This window comes from Panthera tigris, chromosome D1, assembly GCF_018350195.1.
Source record: "Panthera tigris isolate Pti1 chromosome D1, P.tigris_Pti1_mat1.1, whole genome shotgun sequence".
NCBI lineage: Eukaryota > Metazoa > Chordata > Mammalia > Carnivora > Felidae > Panthera > Panthera tigris.
In genome coordinates, this window is record NC_056669.1 from 70,898,574 (window position 1) to 70,917,011 (window position 18,438).

The window sequence follows — 18,438 nt, forward strand, 5'->3', positions numbered from 1 at the left end:
TGAGCATGGAAGTGTGTGTGTGTGTGTGTGTGTGTGTGTGTGTGTGTGTGTGTGTAGTTTAGGTGAGGAAGAATTCTTTTTTTTCTACTGTCTTCTTAGGTTCTCTGGCTGGTGCCCTATAAATCGGGCTGACAATTTTCTCTTAACAAGAGAAAAACAAGCAAAAGTTTATTAGCATATGCATCACGATTACACATGGGAACACTCAGAGATGAGTGACTCAGAGGCTTGGTTAGAACTTGAACTTATACAGCCTCTTAGCAAGAGAACAATACATTTTTAGAGAACGAAAAAAACAGATAACAGGCAACCTGAAGAGCACTTTGAGTCTCTAAGAGTGGCAAGTTGTAGGAAGGCAAATCTATGGAAAACTGGCGATAGATGAAGGATGGTCGGTAAAGTTTATTATGAGGATTCCCCTGATGGCATCTCCAGGCTGTAAGGGTCTAAAGTTATCTCTGGTGATTAACTTTTGTCCTTCCTAATAGAAAGGGAAAGGGGGATATCTCTGTAAATTTATGTCCTCCTTTTGGCAAATAGGAGGAGGGCAGAGACCTCTGATATCTGCTTCTTCTCAGTTGCCTTCAGCTCAAAATAATCTTTACAGCAAAGTGATGTGTTTTGGGTTGGCATATTCTGCTGCCCTAAAGACCCAAAAGCATATCAGCTGAATGAGGGATGACAATTATTCTTGAGTCAACCCCAGGAAAGGTGACACAGGGAGGTGAAGTGACATTTTCTTTTTCTTGACAGGAGGGTGGTGTCGTAGCCCTCTTCAAAGTCTGCCGGCAGGATAGTTTCCGGTGCTTGTACCCCCAGGCGCTCCGCACGCTGGCCTCCATCTGCTGTGTGGAAGAGGGTGTCCACCAGCTGGAGAAGGTAAGAGAACAGCTGGCTGGTTGGGTGGGGCTCAAGGTCTCTGAGTCAGGTGGGTAGTGGGCGGGGCCTGACAGATGTGGTGACCACCTGGGCTTCTTCCTCTAAGAACCTATTTTTCCCAGGCATTGCTCTAGTGAGGCTGCTGGGATTTTGACTATGGAAGTTGATGAAAAGGAAAGGGATTGAGGAATTTGGCCAGGAAGGGCAGGGCCCAGAGGGGTACTCAGCACTTCCTGGGTAGAGAGGCCAACAGTCCAGTGGGAAGAACACAGCAGGAGGCAGGCAGGTAGGGTGTGGAGTGGTGTCAAAGTTCAGGGCTGTTGGTTCTTCACTCATGGCCCCAGTGAAGGAGGAGGATCCTGCTGCCTGGGGAACAGAGTGGGCAAGAGAAGGACAGACATTGGCCCGGGCAAGCAAGTAGGGCTTAACCAAGACAGAGGGATTAGGTAAGGGAAACTGAAGCCTAAGTCCAAGTGTACGTTGGGTCAACATGGCACGGGATGGGTGGGGCCAGAGGGAAGGTAGTGATCTGGTAGACCTAGGTGCCTCAGCCCCTGGCCAACCTAGGGCGATGTGACTAATTCTAGCTACCACCCCCTTCCCCACTCTCTCCAGGTTGTGGGGCTGAGATTGGGGGTACCTTGAGTCTGGTCTGTATTGGGATGGGGCAAGCAAAATGCTCTCCTTCCTCTGTACCCCTGTCCCACAGTCTGGTCCCAGCTCCCAGAAAACCCACCCCCCACCCCCAGCGTCTTCACTTTGGTCTGGACTCCTAGTCAGAGGGTCGTCTCACTTTCCACCTGCCTCTTTCCAAATCTACTCAGGTTATGGGACAGTGTTGTAGGATCATGGACTCAGAGATGCTTTTAGCTGAGGGTGGAGGATAGATGGGGACTTGGCTCATTGGACAGATGAGAAGGCTGTGGATCAAAATGGGGAAGTAATTCGTCTGAGGTCCCAAAGCAAGATGGTGGAAGAGCTAGCGCCACCCCGCTGCGCAGAGCGCCCCTTCCTGCAGGGGTGGAAGCCTTTGTATATGTGTGCTTAAATAGACAGCGGAACGGGAAAGGGGGCAGTGACAAAACAGACAGGCTCCAGGAAGTAAATGCTTTGGGCACCTCCAACTTTTTCCGTGCTGAATAATCTTCTCTTCTCCCACAAAATCTTCTTCCTTGGGTAGTGGAAACATGGCCAGACTGGTTTTGTTTTTCATCTTCTTTTCCTGCTGGTTACTGGGAAGAACAGGAGGGAAAAAATAGAAGGGATTTAAATCACCAGTCCTCCAAAAGCCGTGGATTTCTTGGCTTCAGAGAGTTTGCAGAGCAGCAGGAAATTTTTAATCCAGGGAAGAAAACCAGCAGGGCTTTTTTGTTTGTTTGTTTAGAGCTAAAAACCTGTGCAGCTGGGAAGTCTGGAGGATATTTTTCCTTCCACCTTCCTGCTGCTGCTCCAAAGCTAGAAGGCATGAATGCATCTTTGCAGGGGCTGTCCTGGCCTGTGCTGATCTAGCCCCCAACACATATCCCTTTTTAACTCACTAGAACCCTGTGAGGTGAGCTCTCTTTATGTCTCCATCTTAAAGGCAAGGAAACTGAACCTCAGGCGGTTTAAGTAACTTGTCTAAAGTCACAGAGTACATTCTAGAGCCAGAATTTGGACCCCGTCTGCCTGAGTCTAATGCCCAGTCAACCTCACCTCTTCCCTGGTTCACTAGATACTCTCAGAGTGCCTAAAAGCCCCGCAGCTAAATCAAGGTCACCTCGCTGCTCCTGGCCAATGTGCTAAGCAGCCCCCACCCCCAACTGGCACAGGAGAAGGTAGTCCTAACTGGGCACTCCCCTCTTCCCTGGCAACTTACTTTCTATACACAGACATTCCTGAAACACCTCTTTGCCAGGCAGAGGGGGGATGAGGTCGGCCTGAGAAGAGCCCCCTGGTGGTCAGAACAGCGCCTACACTGTACCGCCGTTGAGCTTGCCTGGTGGCTCCACAGGCCTCCTAATTACATTTGATGCTTGCCTGCATGTGCAAGCGTCCCCTTTGCACAGATGAGGAAGCGGAGACCTGGAGAGCGGAAATGACTTGTCGCACAGAAATACACGGCTTATAATTCATTCTTTTAGCAAATACTTATCTACTGCTCTTTGCCAGGCACTGTTTTAGGTACTGGGAGTTTAGCAGTGAACAGAACAGACAACCCCCCTCGTCCTCATGGAGCTGCCATTCTAGTGCAAGGGGGCGGCAAGTCGTGGCCCGTGGGTCAAATTCAGCCCGTGGCCTGTTTTGGGACAGCCGTGAGCTCAGAATGGTTTTTTTTTCTTCTGTTTTTAAATAGTTAAAAAAGAAATCAGAAGAATAACATTTTGTGCCACATGAAAATTATGCGAAATTCACATTTACAGTTTTTGACCCATGAAATTTTAATGGAACTGGCATGCTCACTCGCGTAGCTGTTGACCGTCTCCTTTTGTGCCACAGCAGCAGAATTGAGTAATTGCAGGAGACCATACAGCCCCACAAAGCCAAAAACATTGACTGTCTGGCCCTCGGCAGAAAACGTTCATTGACCCCGGTCCTAACAGGTAATGAGCACATCGTGACAATAACTAACATACATCAAATACCTGCTTTGGGTGGGCACTTTGCTCAGCTCCCCCCTTTCATTGTGTTGGATGATGGTTACTCCTCTGGTGCTGTGATTATCCTCCCTGTTGCTAGAAGGGTGGGAGACTTGGAGAAGTGAAGCACCTTGCCCAAGAGCACACAGCTAAACATTGGTCTAGCAGCCTTGTAATTGTAACGGCAGTTCTGCCCAGCCAGAGCCAGCCTGCGCTGTGAACCATTATGCAGACCCAGGACTCAAATCTGACATGTTGAGGCCGATTTCCACCTTCTTTTCCTCCTATCATGCTGCTTCCAAAGTTATGAGAAGTTCTAGACCCAGGAAGGGCCAGTGCCTCTCTCACCCCTGACACGCCCCCTCCCTCAGGTCCTGCCGACACATGCCCTGTGTGGTTTGGGCTGCTGAGCGCTGGCCTCAGAGGCTCCAGTGAGGCCGGCTGTTGTTAGTGTCTAGGGGGGAGGGGGGAGAAGCCTAGAGATAGGCTGGACTGTAGAAACCCCAGCATGACCGGTGAGGCAAAGACGGGATGGGGAGTGTGGTGCCTGGGGCTGTTGCCAGCTACCCACTCACAAGGCCCAATTCATGCACTAGTCAGATAATGTCAAAGTTTCAGCCTTCCGCTGATTTACTGGCCTGAGCTCCTCACTGAGGCCACCTAATTAATTGGCAGTGAGAAATGTGCTGGATTTGGTGAAATTCATCTTTGTCATGTGGCTTTCCCCCCCACCCCACCCCCAATTCCCTCCAACCCTGAAGGGGTCCATTAAATCATGCACAGACCTCACTGCCAGAAGTGTGGATCTAGCCAGGGCACCAGGCGCTCTGCCGCGTGATGCCTGAGCTCTGCCTGGCTTGGGGATTTTGTGTGGTCCTAGATTCAATCGTGGATTCATTTATTCACTCCGTGGAGTCACTTCAGCATCCGCTTCCTCATTCCTTCCGCCATCCGGTCATCCATTCACTCACTCATTCATTCACTCAGTCCATCGCCCACCAATCATGCTACTCATCCACTCCCTCATGGCACATCCACCGAGAAGCAGCCCAGGGCAGTGGGGAAACCACGGCCTTTGATAGGCAGGCTCTCCTGGTTTGGAACCCAGCCTTCTCCACCTATGAGCTTGTGCTACATTTCCCTGAGGAATTTACTCACCTTCCCAGAGGTACAGTCTCCTCAGTTAAATGGGCATGATGAATTCTACCTCCTAGCACTGTCAGAGGAGGATAGATAGACACTGACAAATGGTAGCTATTACGATTATGGCAGGTGCAAGGCTGATCACTGGGGTTTAGAAAATCAGTGGCCTGAGGAAGATTACAGTCCGGTGGACAGGGGGGCACTGACATGGCAGGAGGAGGGGCTGACGTGGTCTAAGACGCCACCCGGTGCACAGTATGGAGAAGCTGGGTGGGGCCAGAGCTCAAGTCCTCACGTTCTTTCCATTTTACTGGTGGGGAACCTGAGATTCAGGAACTGTGTCCCCTCTGCTCATAAACGTGGAGCTTTAGAACCAAGTCTGGCTGGTTTTAAAGCATGTACTTTACACTGTGCTGCCTTGAGAAGAGCTGGCCCTTCTGAAGTGGGGACTGCAGGGGAATGGCTTCCAGGGAGCCAGGCCGTGGGTGTTGGCTTGGGCAGGGCTCAGACCAACAGGGCTGGAGGGGTGAGATATCAGAGACACAGTAAAGGCTGCTCCAGAGGTATCTGAAGGGTCTTTCAAGAATCTATCCTTTTTTCAGAGGTCTGGTTCATCCTGGCCACAGCATACCCAGCATCTCCCACTGAGGGTGGCCGGGGAGAAGCCCAGAAGTTTATTTTTATTTTTATTTTTTTTAAATTTTTTTTAATGTTTATTTATTTTTGAGACAGAGAGAGACAGAGCATGAACGGTGGAGGGTCAGAGAGAGAGAGGGAGACTCAGAATCAGAAGCAGGCTCCAGGCTCTGAGCTGTCAGCACAGAGCCCGACGCGGGGCTCGAACTCACGGACCATGAGATCATGACCTGAGCCGAAGTCAGATGCTTAACCAACTGAGCCACCCAGGTGCCCCAACCAGAAGTTTAGACAGTGGAAAGGGCTGTCCCATGGCTGTCAGAGGCCACAGGTTGATGGCACAACCTCTGTGTGGGATGCTGGTGAAGGCAGCCGCAAGGAGGCCATAGAGCTGGGCTCAGAGGGCCAAGGAGGAGCTCCCAGGGAGGCCAAGGGAAAGTGACCTCAGTAAAGGCGGAGAGACTCCACAGCTGGCCAGTCGGTGGTGGGGCTGGAAGTCTTTCAGGAGCTCTATGTTCAGTGACCTCTGGGGCCCAGAAGGAGAGACAGTGTTCTTTGAACCCCACCTTGGAGAAGACTGGAGGAAGAAAACAAGGGCCCAGGAGGGAGTGAAGGCCCCAGAGCCATACACACCCCAATAAGAGCAGAGGGACCCTCCTCAGGCTAGGTGGCCAAATGACCCAGCCTGCCTGGACTGGTCAAGGCAGCCTTCCTGCAGGACTGAACAGGGAAGGTGGACTGGCTTACCAAGGGGGAGGACCATAGGGCTTGGGGAGCCAGATAGGGGGCTGGGGAGCAACCTTGCTTTCCTCTTTATAACATGGGGACACCTCCTCCTTCATGGAGCTGCCATGATGCAGCACAACAATGTGGATACAATGGTGCAATACAACAACGTGGGCGCGGTGTTCAGTGGGGCGCCTGCACAAGGGAGCTCTCAGCCTGTGTTTGCTTCCCTGCCCATTTGTCTCCACCATTTCAGGTTGATCTGTAGAAACCCTGCTCCCAAAGAGGCTGAGTTCTGAGGATTTGACAACAGTCCTGGCAGATGTTCTGAGTGGTTAGAGGGATGGCCAGGGCATTGTTGGTGCAGGCGCTGGGGTTGGACAGGGCCAGGGGACAGGATGGGGTTGGAGGGGGCTGGGGACTAGAGAGAGACTGGGAATCTGAAGGGCAGGGACCTATGGGTCCAGGGCCATAAGGGGTGGGAGAGGGGCACTCAAAGCCCAATGCTAAGATGGCCTCAGATAACCTCTAAGAAAGTTCTAGTAATTGCTTCCTCCAGCCTTAAGACCAGACACAATCTTGCTTTCAAAAGAGCTTCTTTTTATTCCCATCCCCTTCCTCGTTTTATTTTTTCAAATAAGAAGTTCACCCTGTGCTGGAGCCAAAGGGAGAGTTTAATGAAAATCGATGGAGAAATTAAAGATGGAGAGAAATTAAAGATGAGCAGGGGGGAAGGGATGAGGGCCCAATATCAAGCCCAAGGAGAAAATCATCAGAGGAATGGGAAAAATTCCTGTCTGTCCCCATGGAGCTCCCTCCCCCTCCACTGTTTCCTGGACCAGCTTCTTGGGATTGAGGTGCCGTGACATCTGAAGGTCTGGGCTGGAATCAGGGGGTGCTGGATCCAGCTACTGAAATCCCAGAGACCCTTGGCAGGAGGGAGCGGGTGCAAAGGGACTGATGAAGAGGTTTTGCCACTCCTGCTGCTGTTTCAAAGGACTTTCTCTCCACTGCTTTTTCCTCGCAGGGTTGCAGGTGGTCATAAATAGGTAATATTAGCCCAAAAAAGTTAGCAGTTTTTCTTTTCTTTTGCCCATTTGAATCTCAAAATCACTATGTAAGGAAGGCAGGGAGAGATGGTTATGCCCAATGTACAGAGGGGAAAGTTGAGGCTGAAAGACATAGAGACAGTGGAGAGCAGAGCCTGGACTGAGAACCCCATTCTTTTGGTCCCAGCTATGGGTTCCGTTTGCTACAGCCTCCCCTCCACACTCTCATTAGCTGAAAAGGGCGAAGTGTGTGGACCCCAGGGCAAGGCAGCTACCCTATCTGGATGGAGTCAGTTCTAATAAATGTGTCAGTGAGGTTGGGTGGGGAGAGTGGGGCAAGAAATCTTTGCTTAGTTTAACTTGCAGCCCCTTCTTTACCTACGAGTAGCTGCTGGAAAGGGGGGTGGAAGAGAACACTTCTGAATGGAGATCCCAGATGCCTCTCCACCTGGGGCTCAACCCACCCAGGCTTATCAGCTTCCCCCACCCCTCATGCCCCCGGGTCTTTGACTGAGTTGGGAGCGGGCTGGGACAGTGCAGAGAACCCCAGGGTTCCAGGTCAGCTGTCTGTGCTGTGACAGACAGACAGGAGTGGGGACTGCCATGGTCACCTTCCCCATCCCTGCAAGGGGGCTGTCTAGAAAGAGTGTGGTTCATCTGCTTCCCTGAGTTTTGAGTCCCCCAAGCTCGTCCCTCTGCCTCCGGAGCAGGGGTGAGGGGACTTGTAGGAGGCCAGGATGTGAAGAGACCAGAACAAAACTAGGCACACTGTCCCACCTCCCTGCAAGCCCCCCACCCCACCTCAGGAGTTCACGCTGGGATTACAGGCCAGTATTGTTCAGGCTGAAGGAAGGCCCTGCTGGCTTGGGGAACTTCACCCCATGCGCAAGCACAACCTGAGTTTGGAGAAGGCATTGTCACACCTGGCAGCCTGAGTGAGCTAAGTGCTGCTCAGAGCCAACTGCTTTGACACCGACTCTGTAGGTCCCCATGCGCTATGCAGCAGCGGCCCCTGGTGGATAAGAGCAGCAGTGGCACCCTGTCACTGCCCCAGGCTCTCTTCCGGAGCTGACATGGCTGGTGGGCTCAGGGCTGGGAACCACTGATCAGGCACAGTGTATCTTGTGTGTGTGTGTGTGTGTGTGTGTGTGTGTGTGGTGGGGGGTGGGGGGGAGGAGAGTAGGGAATGGGAATGGGGAGGGAGATTTGCAAATTCAAGGCAACAGGAGCTTCTTCCTACCAACCTAGCTTCCTCTAGCAGGAGGATATGGATACATCTTGTAATCTAACATGTCTCTGACTTCCAGAACCCTTCCCAAGCCCCCCAGTTCTCACTGGACCCCAAGCCCCTCGGCCTGGCACGGAGGTGCCCTGTGAGCAAGCTGCCTCCAGCACATTGTCCCCTTGGTAAGCAGGCCTGGCTTCCACGCCCAGTTTCAGCATTTAGTGTGTGTTCACCTTGCATCCCCTCTGAGCCCTGGTCTCACCTTATGTAAAGTAGAGTGTTAATCCATGCCTTGCAGGCTGTGAGGATGAAATGAGTCCACATGCCACGAATGTGAGTTTTTCCCCTTTCCCGCCAGAGTCCTCTTCCAAATGTCTTCAGGCCTTCCTTGCCCCGGAGCACCTGCCTGGGCTGGGGTGGCTTCGGAGGGCATCTCACCTGCACTTGCTGAAATTGCTCAAGTGCCCTTCTCTGGATGGCCTTCCTGACCTCTCCTCCCTCTTGGTGCTCACACTGTACCCGGTGCTACTCCTGGAGCATGTTCCATGTTGGCTGGCCTCGGAGCTCTGTCTAAGCTTCCTACCAACAGACACCCTGTCACCCATCCCCCTCAGGGAAGCGGCTTGCATACCTAGGTGAACAGTGCTTGCTGCATGACTGGATCAGTACTGTTGGAAGAGTTCTGGTGCATTCCCCCTCATTACAGAAGACAGTGTGGAGGCCCAGTTACTGTTACCACCCAGTGATGTGCAACCCCACATTCCCACTGTTGGCAGCAGGGCTGAGGCCAGAATGCAGGTCATGTGACTTCACTCAGCTACAGCCTGGCACGGCCTCTGTGAGCAGTTTCGCACCCAGGTGTGGGGTGGGAGCAGGGAGTGCAGACATTGTAAGCGTCTCTTCAGTAAGGACAGAATGCCCCGAGATGCTCTTTATACCATCTGTCCCTAATAATTTGTCCCAGCTTCCCATCCCCTCCCTCTCCTATGGCTCTGAGCCCAAGTTCTTACGTCCCCAAGCAGACCTTGTCCCCAGGTTAGGGGTTAGTGGGGATAACCTGGGGCCAGCCCTTCCTTGGCCACTGGTTTGCTGGGGACCCAGAAGGAAGTTTTCTAATCTCTAGGAACCTCAGTCTTCTCATTTAGTGGTGGGAAGTGTGTGTTCTGTTGGTACTGTGGGACGCGTGAAGTAATTCTGGAAGACAACTGTGGTGAACAGAAGTCAGAAGTGCTGAGCCGGCTGGGCTAGGAATTCTGGTGCCTCTTCCCTGGGGTTGGGTGTGTGTTGAGGGGGCGCTGTTTCTCTAGGAGATGTCAGAGGGGAGCTGGGTACCTCTGTCCCCTGTGGAAGCCTGTGGTCATGTGCATGTCTGTGGTGGGGTGAGGAACAGCAAACCGGGCAAGGTAAAATGTTGGTCAAAGTGCATCGCCTAGGCTGCACCACAAGCGATCTGGTGAGAGCAGCCATTAAATAAGAAGTCTGAGGTCAACATGATGCTAACGCTGGGGAGAAGGGAAGTTGTACTACAGACAAGCCAGGGTTCCTCAGGCCACTGGACCAGGTGCAGAGATGGAGACGACGTCACCAGCACTGCTTGGCCTCTGGCTTCCGAAGCAGAACAGGTGCTAGTCCGGAGGTGAACAGGGGAAAGGAAGTTGCTGGGGAGGGGAGGGGACACAGTGAGGAGGCTGAGGGGACAAGAGAGGTATAGGTTTGGGGCAGACTTGACCAGGGAGGACCCACTTCCTGGGAACAGCCCAAGCACCGACAACAGGTCTCCCAAAGCACAGAGCCAGGACCAGTGTCCTCGGTCCCTGCCGGCAAGCAATAGGGCCTCTAGTCCCACTCAGAGACAAAGAGACACAGGGAGAGAGAAGGGGAGTGAGAAAGAGGAAGAGACTTAGAGAAGCATGAGGGAGGCAGAGGAGATGGGGAAACACAGGCACAGGTAAGGAAGGACACAGTTTCCCAAGGAGTGTTTCATTCTCTTTGGGTTGCTTCAGAAGTATGAAGTCGTTTGCAACCCTGTGATAGCTGGACATGAAGTGCCCTGATTGTGATCTGCTCAGGCATAGAGTGATCTCTCATGATGGTTTTAATTTCAGTCTCACAGTAAGCAATGATTTTGAGCATTTTTCCATATCCTAAGTGACCATTTGGTTATCTCTTTCTGTGAAATATCTGTCTGAGACTTTTGCCCATTAAAAAAATGACTTCTTTGTCTTTTTGTTATTAAATTCTAAACTTGGAAAAATATATTGTACATATGAATCCTTTGTCAAGTATATGTATTGCGAATATCTATTCTCAGCCTGTGGTTTGCTTTTTCATTTTCTTAATGGTGTCTTCTGATGAATAGAAATGCTTAGCTTAGGTAAAGTCTAGTTTATTGATCTGTTCTTTTGTAGTTGATGCTTCTTGTGTTCATTTAACATATGTTTGTTTTCCCCCAAATCATGAAGATACGCTATATCTTCTACCAGGATCTTTATTGTTTTACGTTCCATATTTATGTCTATGATCTATTTCACATTAATTTTTTTAATGGCATTCAAAGTTCCGTGTTTTCCATATGATATCCAATTAAGCCAACAGCATTTATCAAAAAGACCATCTTTTCACCATTTAATTAAAGTGATGCCATTGTTGTAAGTAAAGTGATGACATACGCATGAGTCTGTTTCTGGAGTTTTTTTCTGTTCCATTAGTCTTTTTGTCCATTCTGGTGCCAATATGGTACTAAGTCTCTGCTGTCTACAATAAAATTTGATATTTGGTAGTATCCTCCAAATTTGTTTTTCTTTAAGATTATCTTGGTAATTCTAAGCTCTTTGCCATCGTATGTACATTTTAGAATGCACTTGTTAATTTCCATAGACACACCTGCTAAGGTTTTGATTGAGATTTCTTTAAATTTACAAATAAATTTTGGGATAATTGACATCTTAAACAGTATAGGGTGTTCCAGTCAATAAATGTAGTATACCTGTATTTATGCAGATTGCTTTTAATTTCTTTCAGCAATAATTTGAGTTTTCAGTGTCAATGTCTTGCACATTTTTTAGAGTTATTTCTGGGTGTTTTTTTATGTTAAGTGTTATTTAAAAATTATTTTCTAATTGTTGCTGATACATAGAAGATGCAATTTTGAATATACTGGTGTGTAGATTCTTTTGGATTTTATACAGATTTGGATTGTGTACAATTTATGTGATCCATAAATTATGACACTTCTGCTTTCTCTTTTCTGATTTTACTTTTTTATTTCTTTTTCTTGTCTTATTGTATTGGCTACAGCCACTGTAAAATGTGAAATAGGAGTGTTGATAATGGATATCTGTCTTGTTATTCATTTAGGGGAATTCTTTCAATATTTCATGATTTCATTGTTAACTGTGATATATCATTATACTTTTAAGGATTAGATAACAGACTTAGAGAAAGTGAGTAACCTGCTCATTTCACCAAGTCAGCAAGTAGTACAGCTGAATTGTGAAGCCAGACTTTCTCCTAAGATTGTGCAGCTTCTACTGTATCACAGTTACTTCTGGAACAGTGATGCTCAACTAGGGATTCCCATTGGCACTGAGGAGTCTTTAAAAATATTGATACCAAGACTCCACCCCAGATTGATTAAATCAGATTTTCTGGTGGTAAAGCACAGGCATGAGTATTTTAAAACTTTCCTAGATAATTCTAATCCTCTGAGAACCAGGCTAAGAACCACTAATCTAGAAACACTTTTGGTACTGTTCCCAATCCAGCTGTGCCCGGTTGCGCTTTACTGAAAACTTGACTTTTTTTTTTTTTTTTCCACATCAGCACAGGCCTGCTCACCCTAACCCAAAGGGAAGTGAACTTGTTCTCACTGACCTTTTGGTAGTTTCTCACAGACTCCACTGCTTCTACCCCCAAATGCCTTCAGAGCATTTGTTTGACAATCTGCTTTAAAGAAAATCATCTGCTTGACAGGTGATTTTTTTTTTTTTTTTTGGTCAATGAAATAAAGTGATTTAGTCCCTGATTTTTTTTTTCAATATATGAAATTTATTGTCAAATTGGTTTCCATACAACACCCAGTGCTCATCCCAAAAGGTGCCCTCCTCAATACCCATCACCCACCCTCCCCTCCCTCCCACCCCCCATCAACCCTCAGTTTGTTCTCAGTTTTTAAGAGTCTCTAATGCTTTGGCTCTCTCCCACTCTAACCTCTTTTTTTTTTTCCTTCCCCTCCCCCATGGGTTTCTGTTAAGTTTCTCAGGATCCACATAAGAGTGAAAACATATGGTATCTGTCTTTCTCTGTATAGTCCCTGATTTTTCTCCATCGCAATAACTCACCTCTCTCTACCTCACTGACTTGCTTGCCAGACTGGTTATATAATCCCTTTCATCCATTGTCCCATTCCCTATTACATATTCATATTTGTTTTATCCACTTTGACACTTAGTTTTTAATCAAAGACTCTTGTTTGAAATAGCAAAGGAGGTTGAGTGGTGTCTGGGATATGTTAGTTTGGGAGGAGAATGATATTATCCTCCTGGAGGCATGTTTTACTTTCTGTAGCTTTCTACTGAGCTGTCAGCTCTACCAGCACTCCTTAAAACAATTACCTCATGTTACAAAGTGAGCCTTTAACCTCTTACCTTGTTCTGTGCTGGACCTTCCCCTGATCTGGTTTACATCCCGTATTCAGATTTTGCTTCTGACTGGTGGATTCATTTATTCCACCTAATGCTTTGCCCTGTCCCTTGCCCCACACTTCTCTTTGCTTCCTTAGGTATGACCCTTGCTTCCTTCTCTATGATTGAGTTTTCCCTCTGGCTATATCCTGGGCAAACAAATCTGTCCTGCCTGGTCCCATGAACAGGATTCCAGCTGCTCTTTGGTTCCCACTTGTCTTTTTTTTTTTTTTTTTCCCTGCAGGCTGTAGGTGTCTGAGTGGATAGAAAGGCAAAGGAGGAAATTTGGGGGTCTTTAGGTCATGCTCCCTCCCCTGTGGCTGAGTTACCACTGCATTTGTGTGATTCTGTTTAACTGTTACAACCCAGTGACCAACTCTTCTGCCTTTCCCTAAAACCTAAACATGCAGAAAGGAACTGGAAAATAGCAGCCCAGCACCAGTATATATTACGTACTAGCCAGTGTCCCTTAGATATTTGTGTAAAAGTCACCAGTGATACTTTTCCAATAATCAAAAGGAGAACATTGCTCATAAACCTGATGTGATGTTTACTGTGTATTTTGGGCTCTTCAACTGCATTGGTCTCATGCTCCTTCACCCTCACCTCAGGGAGAATCTCAGCATTCATCAGTTCATCAGTTCCCTCTGTGTCCAGATCGCAGGTCCATCAGCCCTGCTGCCCAGGTGACGACCAGGCCAGAGCATCCTCATCACCACTTGTACGTTCTCCCACGAGGAAAGCTTGGCCTTGGGCCCAGACCCATCCCATTCCATGTAAAAGCTAATTACATAGAAGTGCTTCCACCCGCAATTTCTTTAGGGATGTGAAGATGCTTTGATTAGATTGTTCTCCTGGAATCATTAAGTTTATGTCTGGGGATGGGAAGTGGGTGGTTTGAGAATGGAGACTTTCCAGAAACAGGACCAGTGTTTCAGGAAGCTGGCCTCAGGCTGGGACACTCCTGGGCCCATCGTAGGAGCTAAGCTAAGCAGCCCCCATCAACCTGATCCTCTCACCAGCTTCTCTCCTCACTGCCATTCCCAAAGGCTGCCCAGAGGGGCCCAGGGCAAAGAGTAGGGAGACCGGGATGGGAGTCCTGGCCCAGGCATTAACGTGCTTCATGGCCTTGGTGATCTCTTTCCCTCCCCAGGTCTCTGTCTCCCCATAATTCAGCCTACTGTATTAACTGCCATATGTTGGGCCTCAGCTGGGTGCTGGGGACCAGAGAAGATTGAATACAGGAGCTGCCTAAAGCAGCTCAAATCTAGTGTAGAGTGGACATAGAAGCCTATGAGGACAACCTGACACAATAAGTGCTCTAGTTGTGGTCAGACCAGAGTGGTGTGGCAGCTTGGAGGACAGAGACACTCTGTCTGGGGGAGGCAAGTGCGTGTTCACAGAGGAGGTGACTTCTCACCTGGGTCTGAGAAGGAAGTGGGGAGGGAAGACATGGAAGATGACCACTCGTGCTTTAGGTGAACGGGTTTGAGGGGCCTGTGGAATATTTAGTCAAATTAGCCTTGGAGTTAAACATCAAGGGATCCAGTAGCAGGTTGGAAATGTAGGTGTGGATATCAGGAAAGAAGGTCAGGGCTGGAAAGCCAGGTTTAGGGGTCATTGTAGTGAGTCAGTCACTGAGGCTACTTGCCTTGGGTACCATTGACTGAGATGGCACAAAGGGGGCTGAAAGGGAAACCGGGGGTAAGCTACCTTAGGTGGATGCAAAGGAGGAGAGACTAAATAAGTGGTATTTAGCTGGGAGGAGATGAGCCCCCCAAATGGAGTATCATGGAGTCCCAGGCAGGAGAGAGTTCCCAGCAGGGAGAGGTGTTATAAAGGCCAAATCATAGAGAGACTGGGAGGCTGGTCTCTGTACCAGACAAGTCCCCAAATCCTTTTTAAGCATGTAATCTCTCTCCCTCTCTCCTTTAACTTCTCTATGTGTCTTTGTTTTTCCATCTCTTGTTTCTTCCTGATTCGTCTTTGTACCAGTGCCTAGTTCAGCCCATCATAAGGTAGGTGTACAGTTAATGTCTGATGAGCTTTAAAGAGATGCAGAATTGTGCTACTTTTCTCTCTGTTCTCTTTCAAGGGATTATAGTTATTCCTCTTATTGGTGCTGGTCAGGTATTGAAATAGGAGTCATTTCTCTTTAAAAATCCTAGTTCTGGGCTGCATGAGCTGAGGTGTCTAAATGAGTGGGGAAACCCGTGGGCCCCAACCCAAAGGGCTGAGGTACCCAGTGGTGTCTCAGTTTCAGAGGAGCCTACAGAAAGGTGAGTAGGACTCAGGACCCCAGATCTAGAGATGGCTACAACCATCAGATGGGGATGGGGTGGGATGATGGTACCCCCATGTGGCAGGCGTGGTACATGCATTATCTCCATTAACTTCCAATATCCTCTGAGAGTGGTATTTTTACTCCCACTTATAGAGAAAGGCTCAGAGAAAGTACAAAAGTTGTGCAGCTAGTAATGTGCAGAAGCGGGATTTAGACCCAGGGAGGTGTAATTCCAGAGCGTGTGCATGTTCAGATGCTACAGGAATTGGTTCAGTTGCTGGGAAGCCTGAAGCCCAGTGGAGTGGTCCCCTTAAGGGCCTCCCACTGTGATGAACTGATTGGGTTGGGGCTGCTGAGATAATGATGCACACGGAAATCAACTTGGGCTAGTGGCATCTTGCTGACAACAGACTAAGTGGCAGGTCATTAGCATCGGAGCCAAAAGCCCAGGAAGTTGACCTATGTGACAATCGACCAAATAGAAAAATGAGCAAAACACATTAACAGGCGATTAAGAGAGAAAATCCAAATGGCAAAACCCAAAATCAAACCAAACCTAATCAAAGTAAAATGAAAACATGAAAAGAATCTTAGCTTCGTTATAGAAAGTGAAAACATGCATATTAAAATAAAAATTCTATATACCCACCAAACTGGCAGAAACTTAGAATCTGACAGTACCAAATGTTGACAAGAATATGGACTTAAAAGTGAGTGTATACATTGCTGGTAGGACTATAAATTGCTATAGCTGTTCTGCAAAACAACTTAGCAACACCCGTGAAATTAAAGGTATACAAATCCTATGAGTTAATAATTCCACTCTTCAGGTAAGACCCCTGGAGAATCTGGTATGGATGCACCAGAAGACACGTGGAAGAATAATATTTATAGAGGAACTGTATGTTACAGCAAAAACTGGGAAATGACTCAAACTACCATCAACAGGAAAATACATAAATGAATTATGATAAATTTATATAATACCACACGGCAGTGAAAATAAATGGACCTTAGCCACATGCACCAACAGGGAAGAGTTTCCCAAACATAATGCTGACTGTGGAAAAACCAAATTGCTATATGCAGTGTGATACCATTTGTGTCAAGTTCAAAGCCTTGTAAAACTAAATGTACACATGCAATAAATCAGGGAATAATTAAGCACAAAATTCAGGATAGGGGCCCATCCAACACTGAAAGGCAGAGGTATGAGATCAATAACTGAATACAGGGGGCTTTCTGGTGCTAGTTCATTCCTAATATTAGAATTTCTGGATGGGACGCGTGGGTGGCTCAGTCGGTTAAGCGTCTGACTTCAGTTCAGGTCATGATCTTGCTGTCTGTGAGTTCGAGCCCCGCTCGGGCTCTGTGCTGACAGCTCAGAGCCTGGAGCCCGCTTCCGATTCTGTGTCTCCCTCTCTCTCTGCCTCTCCCCAACTCATGCTGTCTCTCTCAAAAATAAATAAAACTTCTAAAAAAATTTAAAAAAAGAATTCTGGATATTAGGCATATACATACGTAAGTGTTCATTTCATTATTTTTTATACCTCATACATTTTTAATACACACACGACACACAGATGTATTCTCTTTTGAAGGGACAACATATTTCCTAATTAACAAGATATCAAAAGAGATGTGAAACATATAAAATAAATTAGAAGGAAAGCAGAACAGTGGACAGTTACATAGATAGGATGACATAGATACTCTTCTCTGGGAACCGAAGGGCAGAAGAGGAATCAGGCTAGGTCGGGGTTACTTTCCTGGGGTCAGGAATCTGTGGAGTCCATGTTCCCAAGTTGACTGTTTCTCTGGAGCTGCTCATTCTGGTAGTGGTCTTTGCTCGCAGTATCTCCTCCATCTGCAATGCCATTACTCTTCTTTACTCATCTAAAGTGTGTCTTCTTCAGTCAAGTTTTACTCACTTGCATTTATTCCCCACTTAACCCAAAGCCTACTATGTGTGAGGCCCGGAGCATCCATGAGTGCACACACTGTGGTACCCAGGCTTACAGAGCGTCCAGGGGAACAGGAGAGATGGAAAGACAAGGGAGAATCACATCACAGTGGTGCTGCTCCAAATTGTTGGTGCATAAAGTCATCTGTGTGTTTTATTAAAAAGCAGATTCCGGCCTCCCTAGAGTCAGTCTTACTGAATAGGTCTGGGGGAGGGGGCAGGAATGTGCATTGAAGAAACCCTTAGTGAATTTAGTGCAGCTAATTCTCCCACTTGGAGAAACAGTGTGATAAATGCTATGGTGCCAGCAGATGTATTTGGGCATGAGCTCCAAAGGCTACCTCCCTCAGCTGGAGTGTGGACATTAAGTCAGGGTGGCTTCCAGCGGCCTCCGCATAGGGCGTCCTCATTGGAAATCACATTATAAAATGGTTATTTGTGGATGAGTCACCTGCCCCACTACATGGAACACCCTGCCCTGGCTCACTTCTGCTTGGCACACAGTATGTGCTCAGGAAGATCGTACCCAGCGGGTTTGGGTTGGGTCTGGCTTGGGAAGCAGGTCTGGTGTCTAGGCCTTGATGGCACAAGCCCTTGGAGACTATTAAGTCCTTGGCCTCTCTAGTGTGTTCTGATTGGCCCATCTCCCCGTGTGTTGGGGACTAGGTTTGGGTCCAGTTTGGGTTTGACCAGCATTCTCAACGGGGTTGGGGAATGCAACTCCATTTGTGTCCAAGGTCAGACTGAGGAGACCAGATCACTGTAGCTATAACCTCGGATGGTGCCGGAAGGGGAAAAGGGATAAAGGCCAGACAGGTCTAAGTGGTTTCTTACGTTGTTAGTAGGGCTGCTTCCTGTTTCTAGGCCCAGAGCAGCCCCTTTTCCTTTCCTGGGCTTAACTGAGGCCCCACTCTTAAGGCCTATTAGACACCCGGCATGACTCCAGTCCTGCCAGTGGCCACCTGGCTGCTGTTTGTTCTTTTTTATTAGGCACACACAGGTAAGTTTTATTGCGGACAGCTCCCCCAGCTCCTGTTCCCACATTTGTCTCTTTTGAGTCTGAGATTGCCAAAGGCTTTTACAGCTAATGGACCTTACAGCTCCCAAGAGCCATTTAAGGGAGGCCCAGAACTCAGTGGTGGTAATTAGTCAAAAGAAACACTGACCTCTGGAGACCCACTTAAGTTGAGTGGCAGTAAGTGAGGGTGTAGGGACAGGAGGCCCAGACCTATG

The 18,438-nt window shown here is 48.2% G+C and overlaps 1 protein-coding gene across 1 annotated transcript in view; it reads left to right on the plus strand.

Moving 5' to 3' along the window:
• Nucleotides 1–18,438, plus strand: part of INSC (INSC spindle orientation adaptor protein) — a 159,465-nt gene that overhangs the window by 114,234 nt on the left and 26,793 nt on the right. Inside the window, exon 7 of the mRNA XM_042958024.1 lies at nt 754–879. Coding sequence (XP_042813958.1) covers nt 754–879 — 126 coding nt within the window. The remainder of the gene's footprint in view (nt 1–753; nt 880–18,438) is intronic.